At 48.9% G+C, this 27,359-nt stretch overlaps 1 protein-coding gene and 1 long non-coding RNA gene across 2 annotated transcripts in view; one reads left to right on the top strand and one right to left on the bottom strand.

The window, feature by feature from the left end:
- ATF6 (activating transcription factor 6) overlaps positions 1 to 27,359 on the bottom strand; it is an 87,748-nt gene that overhangs the window by 39,962 nt on the left and 20,427 nt on the right. The window contains exons 10-14 of the mRNA XM_077332568.1: positions 24,345 to 24,464; positions 18,223 to 18,336; positions 16,938 to 17,040; positions 16,353 to 16,417; positions 14,598 to 14,712 (exon numbers count right to left, since the gene is read on the bottom strand). Of these exons, the coding sequence (XP_077188683.1) occupies positions 14,598 to 14,712; positions 16,353 to 16,417; positions 16,938 to 17,040; positions 18,223 to 18,336; positions 24,345 to 24,464 (517 nt within the window). The remainder of the gene's footprint in view (positions 1 to 14,597; positions 14,713 to 16,352; positions 16,418 to 16,937; positions 17,041 to 18,222; positions 18,337 to 24,344; positions 24,465 to 27,359) is intronic.
- On the top strand, positions 1,289 to 20,106 carry LOC143835233 (uncharacterized). Its single transcript, XR_013230045.1, has 3 exons — positions 1,289 to 1,407; positions 2,219 to 2,572; positions 19,974 to 20,106. It is a non-coding gene; the product is annotated as an uncharacterized LOC143835233 (long non-coding RNA).

Below are 27,359 nucleotides of genomic sequence, written 5' to 3'. Positions count from 1 at the left end.
CAGAGTACAATGGTGGTGGGAGCAGCCAGATTGAGGGCAGAGGGACCCTTCTCTGAGTGCCCTTAAAGAGGGGAAAGGGGGAGGAGAGAGGCCACAGCGCTGTTCCATGGGGGGAAGACACTGTGGGGCCCCCAGAAGTGAGGGGCCCCCAGGTTCCATGTGGGGCCCCCAGAAGTGAGGGGCCCGCAGCACACACTACATAGATAAACCAGCCCTGGACTTCTGCATTATGGTTCTCTGCTCCCCATTGTCTGCAATTGCTACAGTGTACAAGATGAAGTGTATCCAGCCACAGGTGCAAATTTCTCTCCCCAAAAGGGAGTGCCAACAACCAGTCCAGCTCTAAGGATGAAGCCCCTGTGGAGATCGAATCCTGCTCTCCTTCAAAATATACTTGACATCAAAGGGAATCTCACAATGGCATCTTCTGAGCAGCTGATGAATCAAGAGGAATTTGGGGCGGGGGGAGCACCAACCGGAAGAACAAGGAGGCAACTCATGGCTTGGTATGCAGACCAACCCTTTACCACATCTCAGTCTTCTTCTGGGAGGTGCATCTTTGTACTAACGCTACCACTGAAAGGGGGCATGGGCCTTAATTTTTGGGCGGAGGTGGGAGGGGAGGGGGAGACTTAAAAAAAGAATCAATCAAACCCCTCTAAAAATGGGTCTACCACATTTAAAAACCCCACATGCAAAGCAGAGCTTCAATTAAAAGCTTTGGGTTTCTCCAAAACAAAAACAAAAAGCACAATCCATTTGCTTAATTTATTTTTCAGAGGCTCTTTTCCGTGGAGTTGATCCTGTTCCAATTCTATGGCTAATCTACCCGATCTATTTTTATAGCCTTTGCGCGCCTGCGAGAGTGAAGAAACAGCAAGAAGGGCTTTTTTTCTTTAAGCGCTCCACCAGAAACAGTCCAATCCCACAGTTCATAAAACGGTCTAATGTTTCAGATTGCCCCTTCCTGACAGTCCCAGGCAGGGTTTTATAAGGAACGGCTAGCCCCGTACGTTTGCAGCAGCTCTCGGTTGCGTTGCATGGCTTCAGCACGACCGTTCTGGCTCTGCCCTGCTAACGGAATGACTCGATTCCTAGAGGATCGAACCCTGAGCTCCAGGGCGGTCCCTGAAAGGTCACGCGCACAGGGGACAGAGGATGGCACCCATCCGGTCAGAACTTGGATGTGCCCCATGTGTCTTGGGTTGGGTGGTGGAACAAACTAGAAAAGTTCTCCCCAAGCAAGTGTAAAAATACTCTCTTCCCCCCATCTCCTATCTCATTTTAGCCCCTTGTACGTGTCCTGGAGACCCCGAGAAGGAGCGAGGACCCCTGAAACCACAGGTCAAACTGAGAGGCAGCAACCCTACCAACAACAGCATTCAAGGAGACGCACTTTCCTTAAGAGTAAGTGGATAAAACTTTCCCCTCTACGCATCCTCCAAGTCAGGGGTAGTCAACGCTGGCAGGGGCTCATGGGAATTGTAGTCCATGGACATCTGGAGGATCACAGGTTGAGTACCCCTGCTCCAAGTGAACAATCAAATAGCATAATAGCTGAGTGAATGAAAGTTTGCCCTCTATTAACACTTTCTTAATATATATTGCAGGAATGGCTGAATCCATTAGCAAACCAGGCTAAATGCACAATCCTATCTTTTTACAACAGATACCCCAAAGCAAGCTTTCTCAACCAGGGTTTCGTGAATCCCTGGAGATTCTGGACAGGGTTTGGGAAGGGTTTCCCAAATGGGTGGGAGTTAAGCAATTGTTTATAGATTTTAAAAATCTGTTAAGCATTTATTGGGTGATATGAGCATTTATTGGGTGATATGCCGCCCCACCCATCCCCAATGGCCAATGATGGGCCTGCAAGGGTGGAGAGGGGAGGAGCCCTGGCCGGGCATGCGCCCAGCTCTGCTTCCCAACCATATTCTGCACAGTTGTGCCACTTCTGGAGTTTCTCAATGCCTGAACGTTTCAGGGGGTTTTCAACAGTAAAAATGTTGTGAGGGTAGCTCTGACTGTGTTCCGGCACATTCACGGGGGAAAGGATGCCAGGAGAACAGAGAATCTGCATGCCGGGTGCTCTGGCGATGCGATCCTTAGCCCAGTGATAACAAGTCTTGGTTGCCCAGGGGCAAGCCGAGGATGTATTTGGTACACGAATGACAGTAACCCCCTCTCTCTATGGCCTCCGACTTCTATCCTGTCTCAGTGACTTGGATGCAGAACGACGGATCTGGGACGGCCCGTGCAGCGTCAAAGGAGCCCCACGGCATGATGCCCAAAAGACTTCACTTTGCTTGAGTTACCAAAAGACTTCTCTTTGCTTGAGCAAGAGACCTGAGAGACAGAATCAAAACTCAGGAGGCTGCGGCGGCAAAGGGCCAAACGTGGCTGGATGAGAGCGACAGGAGGCTTTGGTGGAAAAGGGCCGATGGACGCAACCCAAATGCCAGCAATCAGTCGCTCGCTCAGAACTGGCCCTCGGCAGTGGCTTAATGCGAGAGAAACAATGCCTCCGATGCGGCACGCCGTTACGGGCAAGCTTCCGAATCCCTGGCCCGAGGTATGGTCTTTCGTCTGGATTGAGCATTAATGGGGGGGGGGGGCGGATAGCTCCCCTGGAGATGTGGGCTCTTCTGGCCTCCCCATTTCAAAATCGCTCCAACCTTTGATGCAATCAGACGTCTGAGTCCATATTTTGTTTTTAGAAAGCGGAAAAGACAGTAAGTACAGTAACAGAAACGGGCATTTTGCTTTCCCTTCGCTCCCCGTTCTTTTTCCAAGGGCTCCAGGGCTCAAGGTAGAGAGGTTGGGCAACTGCTGGTAGGACGCTCCATCGCTCGATTTTTTTGCCTGGGGGTGGTGGTGCAAGGGGGTGCTAGGCCAGATGCTCCATGAGTAGGGTTGCCAACAGGCCTGGAGAAAAACACTCTGCCCCTTTAACAGGCATCTGAAGCTTTTTATGGCACGGGAGTAAAATAGAACCTCCGAGTAAACATCACCCAAGCAAGCCTCTGCAAGAGGGACAGGACAGTTTTCTCTAGGCCTGCTGGAAACTCTATCTAGGAAGCTTCAGGACTCCCTAAGCAATTTTTATACCCCGCCTTTCACTCCCCAAAGGTGCCCCAAGGCAGCTTACAAGCATCTTTCCCTTCCTCTCCCCACAACAGACGCCCTCCTTGTGTGTTAGGTGGAGCTGAGAGAGCTACAAAAGAACTGCTCTGTGAGAACAGCCCCAAGAGAACTGTGATGAGCTGTGACCATGCTCTTATCCACACCAGCCACAGACCTGTAGTGGCAAAGGGATCTCATAGGTTTCTGCAGCCGAGCCAATCTGTGCATGATGAGTCTAGATCAGGGGTGGCCAAACTGAGCCCCTGGAATTGTAGTCCATGCACATCTGGACAGCCACAGTTTGTCCACTCCTGGACTACACCATTACAGATGGCAGACGGGAGCTTGCCTTTTGGAATGTGCTCCTGTGTTAAAAGTTCTTTGCATGTGATAAAACGAGCAAACCTGGGAGCAAGGTTTAGCAGTGCTCTCTGCCCGATATATAAAGGGAACATGTAGGGAGCTTTTCTCTTGGGGGAAACCATCTTTCTAAAACACTGTCCCTTCTTCCACCTGCAGTTGGAAAAGCTGTAGCTCAGAGTTGCATCATCACCTTCCTATCCCAATCTCAGCTGCGGTCTGAGGATAACAGCCGAATGAGAAAGGAGAACGGGCTGCATCGTTCCAGAAAGTCCAGAGACTCCTCCTCACTTAAAACCCTCCCTGCAAGATAAAAAAAAAGAACTAGCACCAGGAATAAACCCACTTGCCAAGCTTGTTCCTTGCGCTGCTAGCTTTCTGCTTTCTCACGAGGGACAAAATATGAAACTGCCTGCACAAACAGACCCACAGGAACCTGGCTTTCCACAAGGAGCTAACTCCTGCCAACAAAGAAACCCATGTGCAAAACAACTCTAAGAATGGTAACTATGAGAACTTGGCCATGGTCTTTCAGTTTCAGGAACAGCTTGGAAGATGGGGGCCTTGATTAATCCAAAGAGGTTTTGTAACGCTTGTTAAAAAAATATTTGCTTTCTAAAAGTGTGAACAAAAAGGGAAGTGGGGAACGTAAGCTGTTTCCCCATCAACTCTCGTGGCAGAAACTGGGACTTTAAAAAAAGAAGCCCACGGGAGGGCCACAACAGTGGGCCGCTCCTACAGAACAGAGGAGAAGGGCCGTGCCAGCTCTTCCACAATGACTTCAGTTCAGGGCTGGGTGGGGCTCCGCATATATCTTGGCAGCGAGTTTGGGCAACGTTCCGAGGAAGCCAAGCGTCTGTGCAGTGGTCTGGGAGGACAGGGCTACAAGCCATACTCCAAATCCCACCGGCCTAGTCTTCTCCTCCCTGCCCCCCAGCTCATTAAACAGCTCTCCGGGCCATTTTCACTCAACGCTAAGAGTTTGTTCATGTACAAGGCATATGATCCGAATGCATATTTCAAATTCAGGGTTGCTTCAAATCAACAAGGGGGCCCAGCCACTCTTTCATGGCTGTTTCAAGAACTGAGTGTCAACGTAGGCTGGTAGGTGCGGCGGCCACATTGCATCTGAAGCAGTTCAGCATCTCTGCAGACTGGTCTGCTGTGTTTGAGGGGCACAAGGGGCCGTTACCCAGAGACCTGTCGTCACGTCCACAGCTATGTTCCCTCCCGTGGTTCCTGCCACCCACAACCCCGGTTGCCTGCTCCTTTGAAGCCCACCTCACCCTGACTCTCATTGGCTGGAGTTCATGGCACTGCTAGGGGAAGGAGCGTGTAACTGAGGTAGCAGGCAGCAGAACGGCATCACCGCAGGTCTGTTGGTGAGCCTCACATTTCCGTCCCTTTTGTCCGTAAAAGAGGGAACGGGAAGCAAAAGGACAAGAAGACACTGCTTCAGGAAGCAGAGGAAGTTGGGAGATAGCCAAGATGATCCAAGATCCCTCCCAAAATGGCTGATGATGGGCCTGGAGGGGATGGGAAGGGGAGGGGTTCCAGGTGTCCACAGCTATGCTTCCCAACCATATTCTGCACGATCGCGCCACTTCTGGGGCTTCTTGAAATCTGAAGAATGTTTCAAGGGTTTCTCATTGGTAAAAAACTTGGCTGGACTGAGGATTGAAGTCAAGCAAGCAAGGACAGGAGTCTTGGAAAACTAAGCAAAAAAGCATCTTTGACCGTGCAACTGAAAGCACAACAACAGAATCTTCCAAACGGATGACGTGCCTCTGAAAAGCTGCAGCAATCTGCACAGCCAGCAGGGGGTGCTGTGACAGGCCAGCATCCATTCTCTTGCAACTGCCACACCTGGACTCTTATAATACGCCGTGACTTTTATGGCACTCTGGACATTATGTGTTGCGTAACTATAAACTTGGCAGGAGGAAAAAATGGCTTCAAATGGCGGGGAGTTGCTTCATCTGTATGGAATTACGCTCTGAAACATCAGCTTTAGGCGAGAGAAACCGAGCACCAAGAAAGCTGGGCTGGAATCCGCAGAGGGTCTTAGCCCCCTGCACCATGAAACTCTCTAGCGAGATCAATATTGGAGACGGTGCACGAGGGAGCCGGACAGAATGCAGCTGGAAACGGTCATACGTACAACTGTGGTTTTATGTAGACAAAAGCAGGAAGTCATTTAAGGATAGCGGCACGATCCAGCCAGCTAAATGGGGCGGGGGAAGAAAAAGAACAACACTATTGGGCGAGCCAAAGCCCTTTTCTCTTTCATTCCAGGCCGATGTGCGACTCCTTAAGATACGGTGCCAGTTTCGTACATGAGATTGCCTTCTATTGGACCTGGCCGTTGGCGTATCAGGCTCTGTATTGGTTACTCGGATGGACAGAGGTTTCCCGGAGTCCCAGGCAGAAGTCTTCCGCATCACCTAACTACACAATCCATTTAACTGGAGACTGAACTCGGGACATTATGAGAAGAGAAAAGAAGCTGGTTTTTTTTCTACCCTGATTTCTATCACCCGAAGGAGTCTCAAAGCGGCTACAATCACCTTCCCTTTCCTCTCCCCACAACAGACACCTTTGACAGAAGTCTTCCGTATCACCCAACTACACAATCCTTTTAACTGGGGATTGAACCCACGACATTATGAGAAGAGAAAAGAAGCGTTTTTTTCCTACCCTGCTTTCTATCACTTGAAGGAGTCTCAAAGTGGCTTACAATCGCCTTCCCTTTCCTCTCCCCACAACAGACACCCTTGACAAACGATTATATGAATGGCTGTCCTGAACGCAGGTACTCCATCTTGTTTGGGTTGTCGATTTCAGGGACTACCGAGACACAGGCTTCTAAAGGGCTGGAGATGCAGTGGGGAAAACACACCTTGCAAATATTTATTTTAAATCACAACGCATGTCCCCCAAATGAATGGGACCCAAGGTGGGTAACATTTGGTAGAATTCATCCAGCCCCAAAGCCTCTCAAAGCTCTTCGCTACCAAAATCCTTCAAGACTCTGGCTTTCACAACATCTCCATTCGACACAGAAGCAGCCAGAGGAGCTGAGACAAGCATTTTCAGGGCATGATATCTTTTCCAACAATAAAAATGTGGGGGTTGAAAATTCGTGGCGCCTACAGGAAGGATGGACTCTAAGCTGGCAAGGAGGGGTGGGTCTCGGAGAAATCGCTTCCTCCTCGCGGAGACGGAATCTCTGGTTTTGCACTTAAAAAAAAAAGATATGTCTCCAAGACACAGACTCGCCTTGGAAACCACATTTCTGCAACTAATCCCCCCCCCCCCCCCGGCCATTCCAGAACGGCAGATGGCCGCCTTTGGTGCTGATGGCCAAGAATGAGCGAGCTAAGCTTGAGTGGGAGGTCAAATTATGCACCCCACACAAATCACGAAAGCAGCTAACAAGAAGGAAACGCAGAGTGCTAACAAGTTTTCAGCTTGGGTTCCTAATTGTTTTGTTCTCGCCCTCGCTCTCTCAGCGGGGTTATCAAGGCAAGCGGCAAAACAGCAGGGGCAGAGCAAACCTGATCTTCCCTGGCGGGCTCCTGTCCAGCTCATCATTCGGGTGACCCTGCTTTGCTCCCGGGATCTTGGGAGGCCTGGCTGACCTGGGCCATGCAGGAAATCCTGGGCAATGAGGAATACTAAAACCTCCCCAGCAGTTCAGCTCACGGTCTGTGTGCTGGTGGCTGTTCTGATCTCACAAATGCGTAAAACCTGCCCATTGGGCTCCTTTTCATGTGTTCGAACGATACAGTCCATGCAGTGGGCTACACTTCAGGCCTGTGTGTTTTTAGACATCCTCTGGAGAGCCAGTTTGGCCACCCCTGCTATAAATCGAAATTTTACCCACAAATAATGTGTTACTGTTTGGTGTTTGTTCACATCTCAGTTCTCGCTGAAGCGATTCTACACATGCATGTTTTTCCACAGCTAAAGTAACAGATGAGAGCCACAGTAACCCCCCCATTACTTGATCCATCAATGGAGGGAATCAATTTCACCTAGTCCTAGTTTCTCTCCGCCCCCCGCCCCCCAATACACATGCCTCTCCTTGCTGCTCAGCAGCCAATCATACAAATGATGAGCAAATTAATCCACTAACCACTATAAACCAGGGGTGGCCAAACTGTGGCTCTCCAGATGTCCATGGACTACAATTCCCACACATGCATGTGCTGGCAGGGGCTTATGGGAATTGCGGTCCATGGACATCTGGAGAGCCAGTTTGGCCACCCCTGCTATAAATCGAAATTTTACCCGCAAAAAATGCGTTACTGTTTGGTGTTTGTTCACATCTCAGTTCTCGCTGAAGTGATTCTACACATGCATGTTTTTCCACAGCTATAGTACCAGATGAGAGCCACAGTAACGCCCCCCCCCCCCATTACCTGATCCATCCATGGGGGGAATCAATTTCACCTAGTATACCCACGCAAAAGCAGTCTGCAAGCTACTGCACAGCCACAAAGCTGTTTGGCAGATGCTCTTGTCAGATGGTGCCGAGGCAAGGACATTCGAGCTGTCGGACACTGAACGCTCACCTGCCGAACCTGTTCACCATGAAGTCTGCCGCATCCCTAATAACGGGCTGCCTCTGGAATTCTCCTAAATTTCAAAGGTGAACTGCCTTGTGGCAACACAAGATCAAGACTCCTGTGGTCATATGGAACTAATTGCACAGTTATTTGGACCTCGGCCTGGATGTCTACAATGCTTCTGGAAGAAACGCAGGCTTGGATTTGGGCAAATCTCCAAGGGAAGGTAGTTCATCAACCACAGAAGGGTCATTAATGCTTACTTTTAAATCCCCATTGTCCCAACTTGGAGCAATCTTACGGCTCAAACACAACGCTGGGAGCTCAACAATATAGCTCAGGTCCTGCATGCAGCAGCTTTTGAGATAATTTTAAAACTCAGACCTAAATGTATAACTGATTAAAGTTTCATACGTCGATTGTGTCCTGATTGTTTTTTAAAACCTTATCTGCCCTGATTCGGCTAGGGAAGGGCGGGATATAAAAAATCACAGGAACCGTGAAAAGGGTTCTTCACACTTTAGAAATATAATATCAAAAGGGGAGGCTGACAGCCTGAAGTTTAGCAGTGGCGGTCCCTAAAGCAAGCATTATGTCTACAAAAGAAAAAAAAGACCCAGCTGCAGACAGTCTAATGTGTTTCAAATTAAAGTGAACTTTGTTTCACATTGTTCGATCGTTTAAGAAAAATCAAACTGCGGAATGCTGTAATAACATGAGACATGCTTGTCAATTAAACCGGTCACATTCATTGGCAGGAGCCGGGGTGCTTCTTTCCAATGCAATGCAATATGGCCTGCTCGTTTTCACTTGCATTTCCATGCATCGGGCTAGAGAGAAGATCTACCCAGAATACTTCTAACGGAACAGGACTATCCCATGTCCTGCCATCTCCGGTGTCTGTGGGTCTGTGTATCCCGCTTCTTGGACAGTCGGGGGAGAAGGCGATTCTTGTCAACAAAGGGTGTAGAAATGACTTCACCAGCTTGGGCTTACGGGAACCAATGTAAAAAAAAAAAGATGCATCGACGGCCTTCTGCTTTTTATTCACAAAATGGGCAGCCCAACAAAAAAGGAGGCTGGACGGGGAGATTGCATTCTTGCTTGGCCCCGCTGGGTGACAACTGTTTTCGGAAACGAGATCCTGGGGCGTATGAGATAATGTTCCTGTGCCATTATCCAACAAAGATCCTCTTTTGCCAGAGCACTCAAGGCTGCCATTGTCTAAGGCTAGTTAAAAATACACACACACACACGTCTAGAGCCAAACCTTACTGTTTAAATTTTGGAAGAAACTAAGAAACATTTTGGAGTGAGACCAAAGTTGCACTCCAGTGAGTTGGACCAGGTAAGATGTGGCAAGACACTATGGAATCCTTCGGAGGAAATCATCCGCTAAATCCAGTGCCAGCCGCATAGTCTGATCCTATCCTCTTCTTCTTCTTCTTCTTCATATTCTCTGAGAAAGAAGGCCCACTGAGTTAAGAGGGACTTATGCCCAAATGGACAACCACAGGATGGTAGCCCTACCAGTGACCGGACGCTGTGAGGGGACAATATCAGTCGGAAGAGTCAGACAACTGAGGGGCCAACTTAGTAAGCGGGTTTTGCTTCACGCTTCAAAAGTTGAAGGACCCGGACACAGATCTTTTCTTACACACGCAGCATTAAGACTAGAGCTCACGGGCAAAGGCTATTTCCCAGATTATTGAGGGTTGATGGACTAATGGCCTGTCGAGGACCAACGGGAAGAAGGAGGCGGGAAAGTTTTGTTTGCAAGATCCAACCGCTATGGAGATGAAAGACTTGAGACATGCCCATTTTCCACAGGGAGCCTGGCACACGTAGAAGAAGAAGAGGAAGAAGAGCCGCTTTTCTCTCCCTGAAGGAGTCTCAAAGGGGCTGACAGTTGCCTTCCCTTTCCTCTCCCCACAACAGACACCCTGTGAGGGAAGTGAGGCTGAGAGAGCCCAGATATTACTGATGAGGAAGAAGTGTTGGTTCTTACATGCCGTTTTTCTCTACCCCAAGGAGTCTCAAAACGGCTTACATTCACCTTCCCTTTCCTCTCCCCACAACAGACACCCTGCGAGGTGGGTGAGGCTGAGAGAGCTCTGATATTACCACTCAGTCGGAACAGCCCTATCAGTGCCGTGATGAGGTCACCAAGGTCACCCACCAGCTGGTTGCATATGGGGAATTGCGGAATCAAACCCGGCTCGCCAGATTAGAAGTCTACACTCCTAACCACTACACCAAGCTGGGTATTCTGATTCAGTATGCTGGGCACCTCTAAGCCAGTTGCCGATTCAAGGGTGCCGCTATAAACTAGGCCATAAACATGGCCGCGGAAGAGCAATTCATAACTCTCCCAAGGAACGCACGGATACATTTTCACAGCACGCACTGCTAGGGTGAAGGAAGGCACGGAAACTAGAGGAGGATGGTTTTGAGGGTGTTCCGTGTTGGGACCTGGGAAGACATGATGCAAATAACCCTCTTTAAATCCAGAAAGTTACTGGCGTTGGAAGACACGCACAGCTGCTTAATGATGTGCAAGTTCCGCCATCACATTTACATGTGTTTGTCTCTGGAGGGCATCTAGAAACAGAGATCCCTCCTATCTTCCATCTCTTCGGAAGCTGGACTCATGTGGTCTCGATTGCCAGAGCAGGGGTGGCCATGGGGCCACCCATGGGCTGTATCTGGCCCACAGCAACCCTTCCAGATTTTTAAATCAAAGCCCAGTAGAAGATTTGCTGCCCGTAAGAAAAAACAGTTTCCTAACCCTTCCGTGAGATCTTTGGATGTCGCACGGAATGCTTAGCTGTGTCCAAGCATATGCGCACCATACTGACAGATAAGGAGCCCCGATGGGATGTTAACTAAGCATTGCCACACAAATCCATTTAGTGCCGTTTAATGCTGCTTCTGACTGGGAAAGGCTCACTGTCAGAGATAGGTAGAACCTAAGAAGGAATGAAGGACCTCTGGCCACCATTCGGAGGCAGATTCCCCAATGTAATTGCTGCTCTTACCTGTGAAATAGAGACAGATGTTGTTGTTTTGTTTTAATGAGGACAGGCCCGGCCATTTTTCTGACTCCAAATGGTTACGGGAGGGGATGTGTGTTTGTCCCACTCAGAGCGGGTTGCAAGTGTACTGAATACTCCCAAGTACACACCACAAGGGACAAATAACACCTCCGCAGGCCCATTTTGGGTTGGGAAAATGGAACGTGGGGGGGACGGACTCTCCTTCCACGCACTGTGGTCTCAATGTGAATCAGGACCCTGTAGTCACTTGGGTAATTAGTTCTTCAGAGGTGCAATCTGGCTGTGGGGAATGTCAGTGGATCAGTTGAGCCCACCTCTGATTCGTTGGGCCCACAAAGACCGAGCATTTGCTGGCAGGGGCTCATGGGAATTGTAGTCCATGGACATCTGGAGGACCACAGGTTGACTACCCCGGCTATAGTGTACTGCTGCAGATGGGAACCTGCATACTGAATAATTTTCTGTGAAAAGACACACACACCCTCCCCATAGAAAGTCACCATGTCATGGCAAAGGCAGATAGGTTTGCCTTCTCTCCCACGCAGTAGCTTTCGACCCTGAGGGAATTTTTGCACAGATCAGCATTCACGTGTTCAATAACTGTGTTCGGAAGTAGCGCGACTGCCTCAGTGAGAAGGAACCCAGGCTCCCAGAGACGCATGAAAGGCAATCTGCGCATTAAAGGCAACCGGCTCCCACGAAAAACAAGACTGTCTTTCCAAGGCGTGAAGCTTTTTCAAGTTTTAGGCAGTCAAAGGATTCCCTAGTCCTGCATATTTAATGACTCTGTGTGTTTTGGACAGCACTGGGAAACCCAGGCCACAATCTGCAAAAACTGAGGGGAAACGTCATTATATTCTGGCCGAGCTATAAAGAGCATATTTCCATCTTGATCAACAACTGACGACAGTTTTTGTCTGGATTATTTTTATCAGAAACTTTGCAGTGAGGGGGGATTTTTTTCCTGAGAGTTCCCAGAATTACCTACTATTTCCCCTTCCACCAGTCTTGGTACCTCAGAGCAAACAGCCCCCCCATTCTGTCTTACACACATACGCCGCATACCTTTGTTTTGCCCATACTGTTTCCTGACAGGCAAGATTTGAGATTAGTAGCACCTTGCAGACCAACAAGATTTCTTTTTTTTTTTTGGGGGGGGGGATAAGCTTTAAGAGCCCAAGCTCCCATTATTAGATCAGGTGAAAGGATCTTTCTTTGACTCTCGAAAGCTTACACCAGGGGTGGCCAATCCGCGGCTCTCCATATGTCCATGGACTACAATTCCCAAGAGCCCCTGCCAGCAGAGGTTAGCAGGGGCTCTTGGGAATTGCGGTCCATGAGTATCTGGAGAGCCACAGTTTGGCCATCACCCTGGAAATCTTGTTGGGTCTCTAAAGCATTCCTGGACTAGGATCGAGCTCTTCTACTACAGACTGGCCCAGCCATCCTCTGAAGCTGTTCCACAATTATGGTTTGACTATATTTCTCATTTAATCCATTAGCCATAACTAGAATATGAGCTTGGTCCACATGGTACAGAATAAGTAGCCATGCTTGCTGTCTTTAAAAGCACATGAAAAACATGTCGGCTGTACTCAAGCAATTTGTGTTTTCCACCGTGAAAACATCACTGGCTGAGAAGTTCATGCTGCCATCCTAAGAAGGGTTATACCTTTCCACGTCCATTGACATCAACGAACCGTTTATGATGGTGCTGTCCATAGTACAAGATGAGTTGCTCTAAAAGACTTTGCTGACCAGGACTGAACTTCCCTCACAGTCAAGCCCTTACCAGAGGCCTTTTTGAGTGCATTCCCAGAGCTCGTCGGTTGGCAGCGACTACCTGGACAGGGCCCTATGCGAGAATGTTAAAATACTATCCAATTTTCCGGGTTCTTTGGAAGGCCTATGGAGGTAGAAAGGCTTCCTCTAAGGTAGAAAATTGTGGTGGGGTAAGGGGGGGGGGGACGGACACTGCCTTGAAGTTAAAAAAAAGTCAAGCAACCACTCCACCTGCTGACACGTAGTGGGATAATCACACAGTGCAAGCTGCAGGCTGTTTGAAGCAAGAGAGAGAGACTGCTGAGAGCGTTTGCGGGGTTGGAGGAAAATATGTCAGAGGAAGAGAAATGGCCAGGATGGTGGGATGGTGGTCAGGTGGGTCTAATGAAGCCAAATGGTCCCTGAAAGGGATTTAGCAGCTGCTGCAAAGCTGAAAAGCAACAGGAGCCAAAATGAAGCAAGGTCCGCTCTTGAGCAAGGGGGAGGCGAGGGGGGTCTGCATCCAGGGGTAATCCATTCTCTGTCCCTTGATGCAAACGTTGGTCCAACTCTATCCTTGTTTACAAAACTGTCAAGGAAGGTACCAGTGAGTGTCATCAAGGGACTCCCTGCCTGGTGCAGGGCCCTGAAGCCTCTCCCTTACCCCGTGGCTCAACCTCTGCTGAGCTGTAGCATCACCACTACACCATAAACAGGATAGCCCAGGCAAGCCCAAGCCCATCAGATCTTGGTAACTAAGCAAGACCGACCCTGACTAGTCTTTGGAGGGGAGGCCCCCAAGGATTTGGGTGGGAGTTCCTCCAAGGCACACTGGGGTCATGACACGGTGGCAGGATAAGCCAAACCACCTCCAAACATCCCTTGCCTGGCTGCCAGCCACTCCCCGGATCTCCTGGCTACACTACACACACAAAACGATTAAATAAAAACCAGCAGAACAGATGTCTGGTGGCGCTGCAGTTTTCAGCCCAGCCGAAAATTAGGTGTCTCAGACCGGGGGAACTCATCGGTCAGGAGCAAGATGAGCCAATTCTCATTTGATTCCCTGCTCAACTACTGACCATTAGTCTCGCTTGTTGAATGAACGGCTCACAAACAAACAGAAGCGCAAACACACTTTTGAGAATATCAACAGCAGCACAAAGCGGTGTTCACTCCGTTGTCCCCGTTCAATTATTCAACGGCCCTCAGGATGAGCCGTTTGGTTCTTTGGCAGCTTCCAGCTAGTAGAAAAAAGTGCACAGGTGGTTTCACGATTCTCTGCATGAGAAACTAACAAGGGAAAAAAACCACAGGCTTCCTTCCAATTGTTCTATAGATTTATTACTATATTAGTAAGCGTGGAAAAAGTAGCCATTCCAAAGCCTGGAATGAATTTATCCTCTCAGAACTCCTTAACATGTGTACAAACGGTGAACGGACTCATTGGGGTAGGGAGAAAGATCATCTCTGTTCCCTCTTGCCCAGTGCACGTGACCCTCGGGACATAATTATACCCAAATAAAACTGTCTTGGGTCCCCTGGTCCTCGTCCCCCCAAGAATGTCTAGGAATTCAAGCTTCTGTGAAGGGGCTAGGTGGCCACTGAGCACCATCAACAAGCAGTCTCCAAGACAGGAAGCCACCATAAGTTGGCGTGATGTACAATGCGCTTACATAAACTGAGAGCTTGACAGTTCAAATGGGCAAAGCGGAAATGTACTTACCCGACGGAATGATACTACATAAAATGTATCTCCCCTCCTGTGAATGGCATCGAAGAAGTCTTGGTAATTCCTTGGGGAGGTGTAATAAACTTGCAGCTCATTCCCGGAGTTCTTACTGAAATATATTGGAAGGCAACAGGGGAGCTGATAAGAACAGACACCAAACCTAAGAAACTGAGGCCAGTGCAATCGTAAATGATTTTCTGTTGGCTGGGAAGTAACCAATTGACAGAGGGGCACCGAACTATTCTAGTGTGAAAACCTAAGCAGAGGTCTGAAGAACTCCAAATTGGATGAATAAGCAACATAACAATAAATAGTCGTTGTTGACAGGAGTATAGAAAGGGGCAGGAATTCCAGGTGGCGGCTTGGTACTGCCACAGAATATTCTAAGGTCCCAAGGGCCCCAAAGGAACATGGGCATGAAGGTATGTTCCTTCCCATGTCGTATGTATTCAAATGATTCGAATGATGCCTTTTCATAGGCTTTGTAGAAATTTACACTTGTAATCTGCTTTAAATCTCAATGAGAAAGACGAACTGTCCATATAGTGAATACATAAACGAGGTTCAATGTAGAATTAGGGCAAAATCTCTTAATGTCACAGATAGCCTGGCTGTGACCGACCTTTCTGGCCACTCAATCTTAAAAAAAGAGAATCATGACACTGACCAAAAGATGAAGGGAAGGGTAAGCAAAATGATTGAGGAGTTGGGTACGCTGTTCCCTTAACCAAAGCAGCTCAAGCACAGGAGGCCTTTTAATTCAGAAGAAAGATGACTAGGGAAAGGGGACAGGGTGGAATCTGATAGAAATCTGAAAATAACAGACAGGCTTCCCCACTCCCCCATCCCTTTGCTATACCAGAACTCAGGGTCACCCAATGGAATCGACTGATTATAGCTTCAAGATGAACAAAAGGAAAGATCTGTTTCACACAAGCCCCTTTTAATATAATCATAGAAGGGACCACACAGGCCATCTAGTCCAAACCCCTGATCAATGCACGACCAGCCTAAAGCATCCAGGATAAGTCTCTGTCTTGCCACTGCTTAAAGACCACCACTGCGGGGGAGCTCACCACCTCCTTAGGCAGCTGATTCCAGTGCCGAACTACTCTAACATAGGACTTAGCATCACAAGGCTATAAAGAAAGTCACTAGATTGCATGGGTTTAAAAAAAAATAAAGCACCAGAACAAATTGAGAGAAGAGAAACCTATCACAGCCATTACCCAGGTTCACTAAGTAGAACCCCAAACGTTCAAGTGTCGTTCTGAATATTCATCACGGAGAAGGCAAGCTATCAGGGAGGGCTTTAGCCTGCGTTTCAGAGTAGCACCTGGGTTGGCCTAGAAAAAGGCTGCAGAGCTGCACAGGGCAAATGGTTTGATCCACTGAGGCTTTAATAATCTTACAGAACAACAGAGGAGAGTCTGTATGGCCAGTCCACCTCTGGGGAGAAACAGAAGGGCACCGACAGGATTGAAATGCCTTTTTGAGGAGTGATTTAGAGCAGGGGTAGTCAACCTGTGGTCCTCCAGATGTTCATGGACTGCAATTCCCATGAGCCCCTCCCAGCGTTTGCTCATGAGAATTGTAGTCCATGAACATCTGGAGGACCACAGGTTGACTACCCCTGATTTAGAGCATAAAAGCAGGGCTAGGATCAGAGGGATTAGGGATTTCCTTCTCCACACTGTTTGAAATGGATCTAAAGAGACAGCTTGCTGATAAGATTCTGTCTTCACTTACCCAACACTGGTGTCTGTGTAGGGAATAGCCATCAGTTCAGAGTTTGCGTTTTGTCCTGAGGAGTTCTTTTTTAAAAAAGAGAAGAGACAGAAATATCACACATAGGGAACTGAGTCATCGCTGAATTTAACCTGATCTCGTTGTGGTGAGTCAACATTCCTGAAGTTATCCCCTGAGGCATTCAAACTGTCCATTGTTTGGTGATCGCCCTGTATTCTGTTCTGTTTTCCTCTCTAACAAAATTCCAACTACAGCACTAGTGAAGGAAGAGGAGTAACGACAAGATCCACGCCTCCAAACGTGATGCAGAATTTCAGAGAAGTACAGCACGATGTGGGCTTCTGCCAGAGGCGAGAAAAACCCCACACCACTATGTACAAACTGGGCCTCAGTCTCCCAAATACAGGGCGTTGTTTGGTACGCCACCAGGCTAGCACCAGGGCCGGCAGGGGAAGACCTAAGTCAGTTCCCACGGAGCTTCACTTCTGGATCTTCAGCTTAGTCCCTGACAGCAAGAATCAGGAGTCAGCACTACATGGACCTTGCCCACCTTCTCTCAGATGGAATCAGAAACCATGAACCTACTGGAATGGCTGGAGCTTTCTGCTGCTGGCTGTTGGACCCCCTCCTTGACCGCGTCCTTTCCGCTTCGTGCCTGTGAACCCAGCCTCGTAGCTCATGACTTAACCTGCAAACACAAACTCTAGAAGTAAGCTTCATATACTCGACAGAGGGTGAGATTCAAACAGCCTTTTCCCTATGAGGGCCACACACGTGCAATGGGAGACTACAAAATTCCGGATGGACATTTTCAGACCAGATCCCCAGTGCGATCCAGAGGGTAGTGTCTCAGGACGGATTTCACACACACCAAGGGAAGCTGCCTTTCATTGAGTCTTGCCCTCAGTCTACCAAGGTCAGTAGTATCTGCTTGGACTGGAAGCATCTCCCCAGGGTCTCAGGTCATGTCCTTTTGACTGAAGATGCTGGGGATTGAATCTGGGACCTTCCGCAGGTCAAGCAGATGCTTCACCACTGAGCCGTGATCCCTCCTCCTCCCGGCAATCCTGCCATCACATGCCAAAGCTGGCTGTCAGAACTCTTGGGATTTTTTTAAAAACCAGCTGTCTGGCCCCAATTAAAAAAAAAATGTGAAAATTCATCTTCACATATTACAACATGATTATGGCTGGTGTTAACTGTGGCGTAGTGTCTGGAGAGACGGGTTTGATTCCCTACTCCTCCTCCACCTGCAGCCAGTCGGGTCACCACAGGCTAGTCACAGTTCTCTCAAAGCAGTTCTCTTAAGAGTTTTCTCAGCCCCACCCAACTGTTGTGGGGAGAGGAAGGGAATGACAACTGCAAGATGCTTCAGGACCAGTTGTTCCTTCTTTCAGCATAGGTGGCTTCATTCATCACCACCCTTCCGTGAGTGCATGGAAATATCCCCTGCCTATCAATAAGCGATGCTTGTAGCTCCCCTTCAACCTCTGCCTTCTTCAGTAACCAAACCGGCCCCCTGATGCAGACATTCCGATGCTAGGACCAGGCCCTCAGGAATCCCTGTTTAAGGCCAAGGGCCCCCTAGAGCTCTTCCTCGGTCCACTTCATTCGGAGACATAACTGGCCATTCAGAACTCAGCAGGTGGGGAGGAAAAGACTTTTTAAAGTATGATAACATCCTGAATGCTAAACACTCTAAGACACTGGGAGCTGGAGAACGGTCAGTGGAACGACCAGCTAAGAACCTGCTTATGCTCTCAAAGGAACCAAGCCCAAGTAAGAAAGGAAAGGCTCTTGGGCATGAGCACCTTAGGAAGCTTCTGCCTGGCGACCTGGGCCAGTCACTCCCCCCCAACAAGCTGCTTACCTGAGGGACTCTGTGCGGTTGATTGACGGCTGGCAGGCTGGAGGAGCAATGTATATTATCGGTTCCTCTGTTACCACCATCAACGCTTTGTTCTCCGAGACCGAGCGCTTATACCTGGGAGCAAGAATGCACAGAGGAGATGGGAGCTAAGAGAGATGCCGTTACGGGGGGACTGTCAGAAGCCTGGACATCTATAGCCATGTCAACACCGCTTCCCCCCTGCCCCGCCTGCCCAAGGGAATCATTCATGAAAGAGGAAGGAAATGCAGCCATCCCCCCTCTCTCCAACAAGGGGCTGGGCTGCAAATACCTAGAGCCTGAGCATAAAAACTGAGGATTAACACTGCAAAAAAAAAAAAAAGTTTACATGGGGAACAAGCCCCCAGCGTTTTCAATATGCCAGGTTTCTGTGCAGTTGATTTACTACCCTGGCCTGGTTAGCCTGATCCCGTCAGATCTTCAAAGCGAAGCAGGGTGGTCCCAGCCTAGTATTTGGATGGGAGACCTCTAAGGCAGTGGTCCACAACCTTTTTAAGGCTGCGGACCGGCGGCGGCGGGAAGGGCGATTGCCCGGCCACACATGCCGCGCATGCGTGTTTGTGCCATGCGTGGCCGCAAACACGCATGCGCGGCCCTGCTTCCCTCTCCCCCGCCCCACAAAAAGAAGCTTGCTGGGCCACAAGCTAATCGGCCGCTTTTGCAGGGAGGGGGCGGGGAGAGGGAGCCGCGGCCCGGTTGGGAACCACTGCTCTAAGGAACACCTGGGATCATGACGCAGAGGCGGGCAATGGCAAACCACCTCCAAACATCCCTTGCCTGGCTGCCAGCCAATCCTCTGGTCGCCTGGCTGCACTACACATGGCAAAGGCTAAATAATACTTGTTCTACAGAAAACCACGGAGGGGAAAATGGCATATAAACCTAGTAAATAAACAGTTTCTGGATAGAGGGAGGCAGGTACTGAAGCCCAAACTCTGCCCAGTAATCCATGCCATCCAAACTCAAAACATGCATATTAACCTGCTAAAACAACCGGGAATGTTGTGCCTGCAGCAGGAGGGGCGGGTGAGGCAAATGGGTTTAGGGGCAGAGGGAGAGATAGAACGCCCTGGCCGGACCGACTGTAGCTTCTGGGGGCCTTCTAAGCGGAAGGGATGTTTTGTTCTTTCCCACAGTGGAGGGTTTAGTGGTGACTTGAGGGCCATGCCTGTCACCCCACTGCAGGAAAATGCCAACCATCTGAGATCACATCCCTTGTTATCTCTGCTCCTTCCCAATTCCTCTCCGGCTAGGAAAACTTAAGACGGGATCCTTCTTGAAGGAAATGACCTGTCCTTTGTGCCCTGATGTAGATCAATAATATATCCTTCACTGCTTGGGTGAAGACATTTTTTCAGGGAGCCGGGTCCTCCCCTCCCCCGCAACATGCACAACAATCCTTCCGGTAGCACTACAATAAACCTCGGACTCCCCTAGAGCTAAGGGTGAGCGATTGCTTTTCCAATTTTCTCTTCTGCGTGCGCAAGAGATTTTCATTCAGGCCAGCCATGTGCATTCCGTTCTGTGTGTACCGTTTTCCCGGAAATCACAGGCACAAGCTGCACTCTTCGGAAACGGCCCCATGAGAGGTGATTTGGGAGAAGGCTGAGCTTATTTGCTTTTTAAAAGATTTTTAATGATTTTCGGTGTTATGGATGGAAATGTACTTGGCATTCCATGTATTTATATATACCCCATTTCTCTCTCTCCAGGAACAAATTAGAACACGGCTTCATTTCCTCGCTGCAACAATCCTGGAACGCAAGTTATGGTGAGAGGAGGAGACAGGCCCAAGGACTGAAACTCAGGCCTCCCAGGATCCCATGCCATCCACTGCACCACGCCAACTCCTGCACAGGCCTAGCCCTCCTAGCCCAGGCAAGCTAAGCAGGGTCAGCCCTGGCTAGCACCTGGAAGGGTGACCTCCATGTTAAACCAAGGCTGTGCTGTGGGGACAGACGATGGCAAACCAGCCCCAAAGGTCTCTTGCCTGGCTGCCAGACAAACTCAGGATCTCCTGGCCACACTGCACACATGCTACGAGATAGGTAAATAAATAAATACTGCACTTATGATAATTACAATAGTAAAGCTGCATAAGAGCCGGCTTGGTGGAAGGGTTAGGATTGCAGACTTCTAATCTGGTGAGCTGGGTTTGATTCCCCGCTCCTCCCCCACATGCAGCCAGCTGGGTGACCTTGGCCTCGCCACGGCGCTGATAAAGCTGCTCTGACCGAGCAGTAATATCAGGGCTCCCTCAGCCTCCCCTCCCTCACAGGGTGTCTGTTGTGGGGAGAGGAAAGGGAAGGCAAATGTAAGCCACTTTGAGACTCCTTCGGGTAGAGAAAAGCGGCACATAAGAACCAACTCTTCTTCTTCTTCATAAATAAAGAAATAAGCTAGACAACTGCAATCGGAATCAGAACGCTGACTGGGTCGATTTGCACAATGGTTAATTGCTACTTGTCAGGGTCGCTCTTGCACCGCAGCCTCATAAGGGGAAATACTCTAAACATTCTTACCTTCATTTTCGCAAATTGCTCTTAGAAAAGACCAACATCTCCTGAGTTGAAAAGGAGACTGCTTAGAGAGAAAGAAGAGGGCAGAAAAATACAAGAGCCCAAGGGTCAGACCAATAGTCCCCCTGCAGGCAGTGGGGGCTAGAGAAGAAATGGCCAGGGGGTGGGAGACCAGGGTGTTGCGGAGGTTTGGGGACTGTGCGGAAGCTACTAACAGTGGCCAGCAAGCCGCTCTTGGAACCGGGAGAAGAACAAGCTCAGTGGAATGGAATGCGAAAGAGGCAGAGCAGAAGACGTGTGCCTGTGGAGTGGGGAAATTAGGACGGGACCATCGGCTTAGAAGTGGCGGCCACAGGTATGTACCCTAGACTTTAGGCCAAACCAATGCGAATTTATCAGAAGCACGTACAAGGAACAGGGGGAGGATATGGAAAGGCAAGATGGAGGGAGAGGTGGCGAAGGAAGGAAGGAAGGAAGGAAGGAAGGAAGGAAGGAAGGAAGGAAGGAAGGAAGGAAGGAAGGAAGGAAGGAAGGAAGGAAGGAAGGAAGGAAGGAAGGAAGGAACTGGTGTTCGGATGGAAGGGGATGTACAGTGGAAGCCCTCCTGTGTGCCACGTTCCTTAACACAGGGAGCTGCAGGCAAGATGGCAGGCACAAGATTAGAACCAGGAGGGCTAACAGTAAATTATCCCAAAGCCAGCTGCATGGAGATAGTAGCATTAAATGGAAGGAGGACGGATCAGGGAGCCTGCTGCTCCACCAGCCCACTGCCCCAAAAGGATCTATTGCAAACACACACACACACAGAGTTGACACTTTGAGCGAGACCATGTCAGATTTGTGTTGCAAAGACATTACAAACGCTCGTCTCCCTGCCTGCTTCCCGCAACATTCTCCACTACGTATGCTTTCCGCACATCTGTGGACGGCCATAAAAAGAAAAAAAAGAAGGAAAGAAAAAAACTCTACTGGAAAGGAAAGACTCCCAATAGGAGGGAACAAGCCGCTAGCTGAAAAAGCCAAGCCCTCAATCTGGAGATGATTAAAGCACGCATCTGCCCACTGCCTAAAGTAAACTTCTGCAAATGGCCAAGAACATTAGCGGAGAAACGGAGTGACACTGTCCAGGCGGGCTGCAGACAGGGCAGGCAAACACCGCGGGCTCACATGGAGCGTCAGGACCAACAGTGTGTTCCACGGAGTCCTCCAAGGGAGAGACGCTGCTGCTGTGTAAAATGCTCACAAGGCCAGTCGCAGCTGGAGGCTTCATTCATCCTCCGTTGGTACTCTAAACCAGGGGTAGTCAACCTGTGGTCCTCCAGATGTTCATGGACTACAATTCCCATGAGCCCCTGCCAGCAAATGCTACACTACACTGGCTCTCAGAAAGAAGCCAGAACTGAGAGGTGACTACAATATAGGTTTCCCAGACCCTGACATGCTAAATGATCATACCACACCGACTCTTCTGTGAGACAAGCAGCCAGATTTCTGTGAGTTCTGTATTTAGAGGAACAGATGGTGCTGCACGCACCGAGCGTGTCCCTGCTCAGGAGCAGCACTCTGGGGTTCTGTTCTAGAACCTCGCAGCATTGAGGCTGGCACCTAGCCCCATGAATGACTCTGTGTGCTTGGGCCGCGGAGCCGTTTTCAGGCACAGGAATGGAAAGGGCTGTGCGTGATCAACCCCTGCAGCTCATGTGGGCAACAGGAAGACTCTGAATTGGCCCCTCCTGGAATTAGTTAATCCGTTCCTACTCTGGCTAACACAGGCTCGTAAAGCAACTGCAGTGTAAGTGCTGCAAGCCGGGCCTTTCTGGTTCTGCACTTCCAACCCCAGGTCGAGTTTCAACAAGGGCCCCCGGCTGGCAAAAAATCCCTCTGCAGCTCAGCCACAAAACAAGTCAGGAGCATGGGAAACTGAAGCAGGATAGTCTTCATGTGCCCGTCATTTTAGTTTTAAAAACTGTAGACAAAAATAAAATTGGCCGTAATCACAGCGACATTAGCATCCTTATCGATCAGTAGAAATTGGCAGATCTGGTCTTTGATGAGTTCTCCATTTCGGTGGAAGGGGTGTGACATGCCTTCGCTGGACCACGCACAAAGGCCACTATGTTGGATAGCGTCAGGAACATTTAGTTCGCAAGGACATCATCTATTTTCGAAAGGAATCTTACCCAATCTTGTGACACTTAGCTAATCTTGTGATACTTTGGATGGAGAAGCACTGAGGCGTGCAAGCAGAAACACTTTGCGGTAAAGGGGCTTCGCCAAGTTATAGAAATAAGACGGCATTACCCCATGCTGCACTTGGAGACCAAGAGCGCGGGGAGAACAAAGTGCCGGGACAGCCGGATGGATTTTTTAAAATTCTTGAAGCCTTTGTTTAATTAGATGCAGTATGGAAGAAACATTCAGAGATAGCATGGAATTATAGCCAATCCCAATATGTTTGCATGGAGTCAGGATGGTAGAGAACCATTTGAATATAAAGGAGCCCCTCAATAAACAGGCCAGTAGACTATCTGGATCGAACCCTAAAATGCAATTTTAGCTACTATTTAAAAGCAGAAAGTCAGGCCTCAGTTTGAAGAAGATTATGCCCAATTTCAAGGCATAGGGAAGAATAAGGAACACCGTTTGCAGTTCCTAGGATCTGCCAAAAGAAGGCAGATTGTAGCCTTTCCAAGCTTTCATTGAAAGCTGAGATCCACAAAGGGATACCATCTAAAATCTGGGGGAGAACCTTAGAGTCAAAAGCGTCTGGACAATTTCTTTTCTCTTTTTTAATCTGGAAGCCGTAGGGTGACCCTGGCATTCCGGCATAAAAGCTACGGTAAATAATTCGGCAAACAATTCCCATTTATAGAAAACCGTCACGCTCTTGCCCGTCAATCCGGACCCTCTTTGTGACTCCAGCTTCTTACAAAAACATGGATATCCAGGTCATTGCAGTCAAAGGGGAAACGTAAGGCAGACTAACCCTATCGATTACACGCGCATATGGGCAAACATACACACATGCACAACGGGTGGGATCCTGCTGAGCACTTCCATGGGCGCAAGAACTTCCACTCAGAAAGTAAAATTTTCTTACCCATCCCCCACCCGGCAGGACCCTGAAATGGCTCCTGTTGCTGAGGAGGGCATTTGAGGGGGGACATTTAAAGAAGAAGAAGAGTTGGTTCTTATATGCCCCTTTTCTCTACCCGAAGGAGACTCAAAGCGGCTTACAGTCTCCTCTCCCCACAACAGACACCCTGTGAGGTGGGTGAGGCTGAGAGCCCTGAGATTACTGCTTGGTCAGAACAGCTTTCTCAGTGCTGTGGCGAGCCCAAGGTCACCCAGCTGGCTGCATGTGGGGGAGCGGGAAATCAAACCTGGCTCACCAGATTAGAAGTCCACACTCCTAACCACTACAACCAAGCTGCCTCTCTTGTGGGAGATGTGGAAGCCCACCTCCAGGAGCAGAAATTTTGCCACTACAGAAGCGTTAGCTGGAATCCAAGTTGAAAAGACACTGGAAACCAGAAGACAAAGAGAAGAGGTTCTTATGCTTACCCATCGTTATTCCCACCACCGGCTTCCTGAGGTAAACTTGCTGAGAATTCCAGAAGATGCCTTCCCTGGTGGGAAGAGCTGGCTTGAGGCTCAGACAAGTTGAGATTCCACTCGAACCCGCTGAAAGCAACACAGAAACATCAGCTGGATCATAAAGCCAGGGGCCTGTGACGGCAAAGGACTGTAAGTTTAGACGGCGTCTTTGAGTTGTCTTGTACTCTTCGTCAGCTAGCACACACCCTTTGCGTGAGCCTCCCTGACCCTTTGGGCCTTCAAGTCAGGGGCTTCACACACTGCACATATTGATTTTGTGATCTCGTTTTCACAATGCCTCCTATTCTCCCTGAGTAAATTATACTGGGTGTGGGATTTGGGTTGCTATACACCCATCCTAGAGGCAAACTCCCAAGAAGCACGCACAAACGCACCTAGATTCTTTTAAAAACAAACTCGAAAGACAATGCTCCTTCTTAGTTACTGCAATCCAAAACTTGGACGTGGTGTGGAAGTTCTGCTGGCTCGCCGATCGGGAGCCAGCCTGGAGAACAAGTATTCTCACCCACCAAAGCATTTCACCTTGCTTCCATTCCAGCATCAACCATGCGTCAACGCAAACCATTAACCCCTCACAAAGCAAGATTTCAAAGCAAATCTGCAAACCATGGTTATACGAAATCCTGGGTATGCGTCAACCATGGCTAGCGCCAGTGCACAAGACAGACAGAATTGTTAGTAATACCAGGAAAATATGAAGAAAGGGGCCTGTGCTATGAATGTACGTGCACATGTTCATGCAATTAGGTACCACTGTTGTGGACAGTTGGTTGTGAATTTCCTGCATTCTGGACTAGATGACTCTAGAGGTATCTTCCAACTATGATTCTAATAAAATACCTAATCAAATTGATACGACTGGTATGCAGACAGATTGGGCAATCCCCCAAAACATTAATATCTACATTTTCAATCCACTCAATTGTACCTGGTGAGAGTTAATGGAGTCAAGGCATGTCTATGGTGCTGCTATAGCACTGAAGCGCTATACTGGTTTAGCGCTATAGCACTCAACTTAGAACATTCAAAACAAAGTCAGCAGAAGATCACACAGTAAGAAAGGGTGGGGAAATAGCAGCATTCTAGGAGGTGCTATGGACATTGTGAACAGCATGCCACAGTGGTCCAGGAGCACAATGAAGGGGTAGAAAATGGAAGAAAGCCGTTTCCCTCCAAAGTGGTTCAACCACGCTTGGCCAACCTGATGCAAGCGGGTTTCTATGAACAGGTTAATAGATTCCGCTAGCGGCTGGATATTAAAATGAGTCTGCCTGAAATGACAGGGGCAAAAACCCATTAGCAATCAGCCACTAAAATGGAATACAAAGGCAGTTTGAAAATGGCCTGCTTTCAATTATCTCTCTGTATTCACAAAGAAGAGTATCGTGTCTGCAGAGATGCAGGGGAGCAACGTGGTACAATGCGGGTAGCCAATCGGTCAGAGTAGGTTTAATGCATCCGCAGATGGTTCTCGTTGTTGTATTGAGTTGGACATTGAGCATGTGGACATGAGGGGTCCTGAGTCACACTAAAGAACCAACCTCAAAGCTGAGCACTTAAGTGTTGTAGCAGAAGCAACCCAAGTTGTACCACATACTTTTTTTAGGCAGGGAAATTGATACAGTCAGTCGGATTTAGGCTTGGCAAGCCATTTCTGCTCCCCCTCTGATCTGCTGCTGCCATCTCCTTGCTCTCTTGTTGTTAGAATCATAGAATCATAGAGTTGGAAGGGGCCATACAGGCCATCTAGTCCAACCCCCTGCTCAATGCAGGATCAGCCCTAAGCATCCTAAAGCAGACCAGGCTTTCTCAACCAGGGTTTTGTGAAACTCTGGAGTTTCTTGATGGCCTTGGAAGGGTGTCCCAAATAGGTGGGAGTTAATTTTTGTATATATATATATTTTTAATTTGCTGAACATTAGTGGGTGATAAAACCATATATGGTCAAGTCTACCCATCCACCCCTCCCAAAATGGCCAACGATGGGTCTGCAGGGGATAGGAAGGAGAGGGGCCCTCAGTGGGTATGTCTACAGCTGTGCTTCCCAACCACATTCTGCACGATTGCGCCACTTCTGGGTTTCTCGGAGCCTGAAAGAAGTTTCTCGGTGGTAAAAAAGTTGAGAAAGGCTGAGCTAGGCAATACGATTTCGGGTGTCACCACATTAGAGAAGCCATCACGGCAAACATAGCCCACCTCTGAAATCCTCATGCCACACCTACTTCTCAGTTGCCCACACAATAACTACGGAAGCTGCCAGAGGATGGAGAGCCAATACAAACAGAGGGCTGAACTCAAGAGGAGGGAGACACAGGTTCAAATCCTTAATTCCAAAGAACATGCCTTGGCCCCACCACATTCCCTCTCAGCGAAACCTACCTAACAGGCTTGTTGTGATGATAAAACGGGGAAGGGGAGAAAGAAAAGGGGGAAGCAACCAAGGGCGTCCTTTGCAGGGAGCCTTTGAAGGGAGCAGAATAAAACAAAATAAATCATCCACAACTCCCCTTTCCAAAGCCACTGAGTTTCATAGATCATCAAAGACAGAGCCAGCTGCCTTGTGACAAATTTGTGACAAGGAACAAATTCTGCTCCAGGAAATCTGGTTCTTCGCCGTGCTCTGTCTTCCTGGGCCACGTGTCAGTGATAAATGAGAAGGCCATCTCTAACTAGCCAGGCTTAACTGGATTTGATTTGTAAATCTGGCGAAGAAACAAACCCTGCGCACTTAAAATGCCAGGACTTCTTCCCCCTCTCTCTCTCTTTTTGGTTAAAGCTAAATTGTACAGTAACTGCTCTGCTGCCGCCAACGGTGATATCATACGAAACGCATGCCTGGTAATAAAAGTTTTCTGAGGACAGAATCATCTCTGGATTAGAGCCGGGAGGCTCCCAGCCACACAAAATGGGGGGGAGGGGGGAGGAGAATAGACCCAGCAGGCAAATGGCAGGAGCAGAGCG

Source organism: Paroedura picta, chromosome 4 (assembly GCF_049243985.1).
Source record: "Paroedura picta isolate Pp20150507F chromosome 4, Ppicta_v3.0, whole genome shotgun sequence".
Taxonomy (NCBI): Eukaryota; Metazoa; Chordata; class Lepidosauria; order Squamata; family Gekkonidae; genus Paroedura; species Paroedura picta.
Note: the sequence above shows the minus strand (reverse complement) of the source record. Positions and strands in the feature narration are given on the sequence as shown.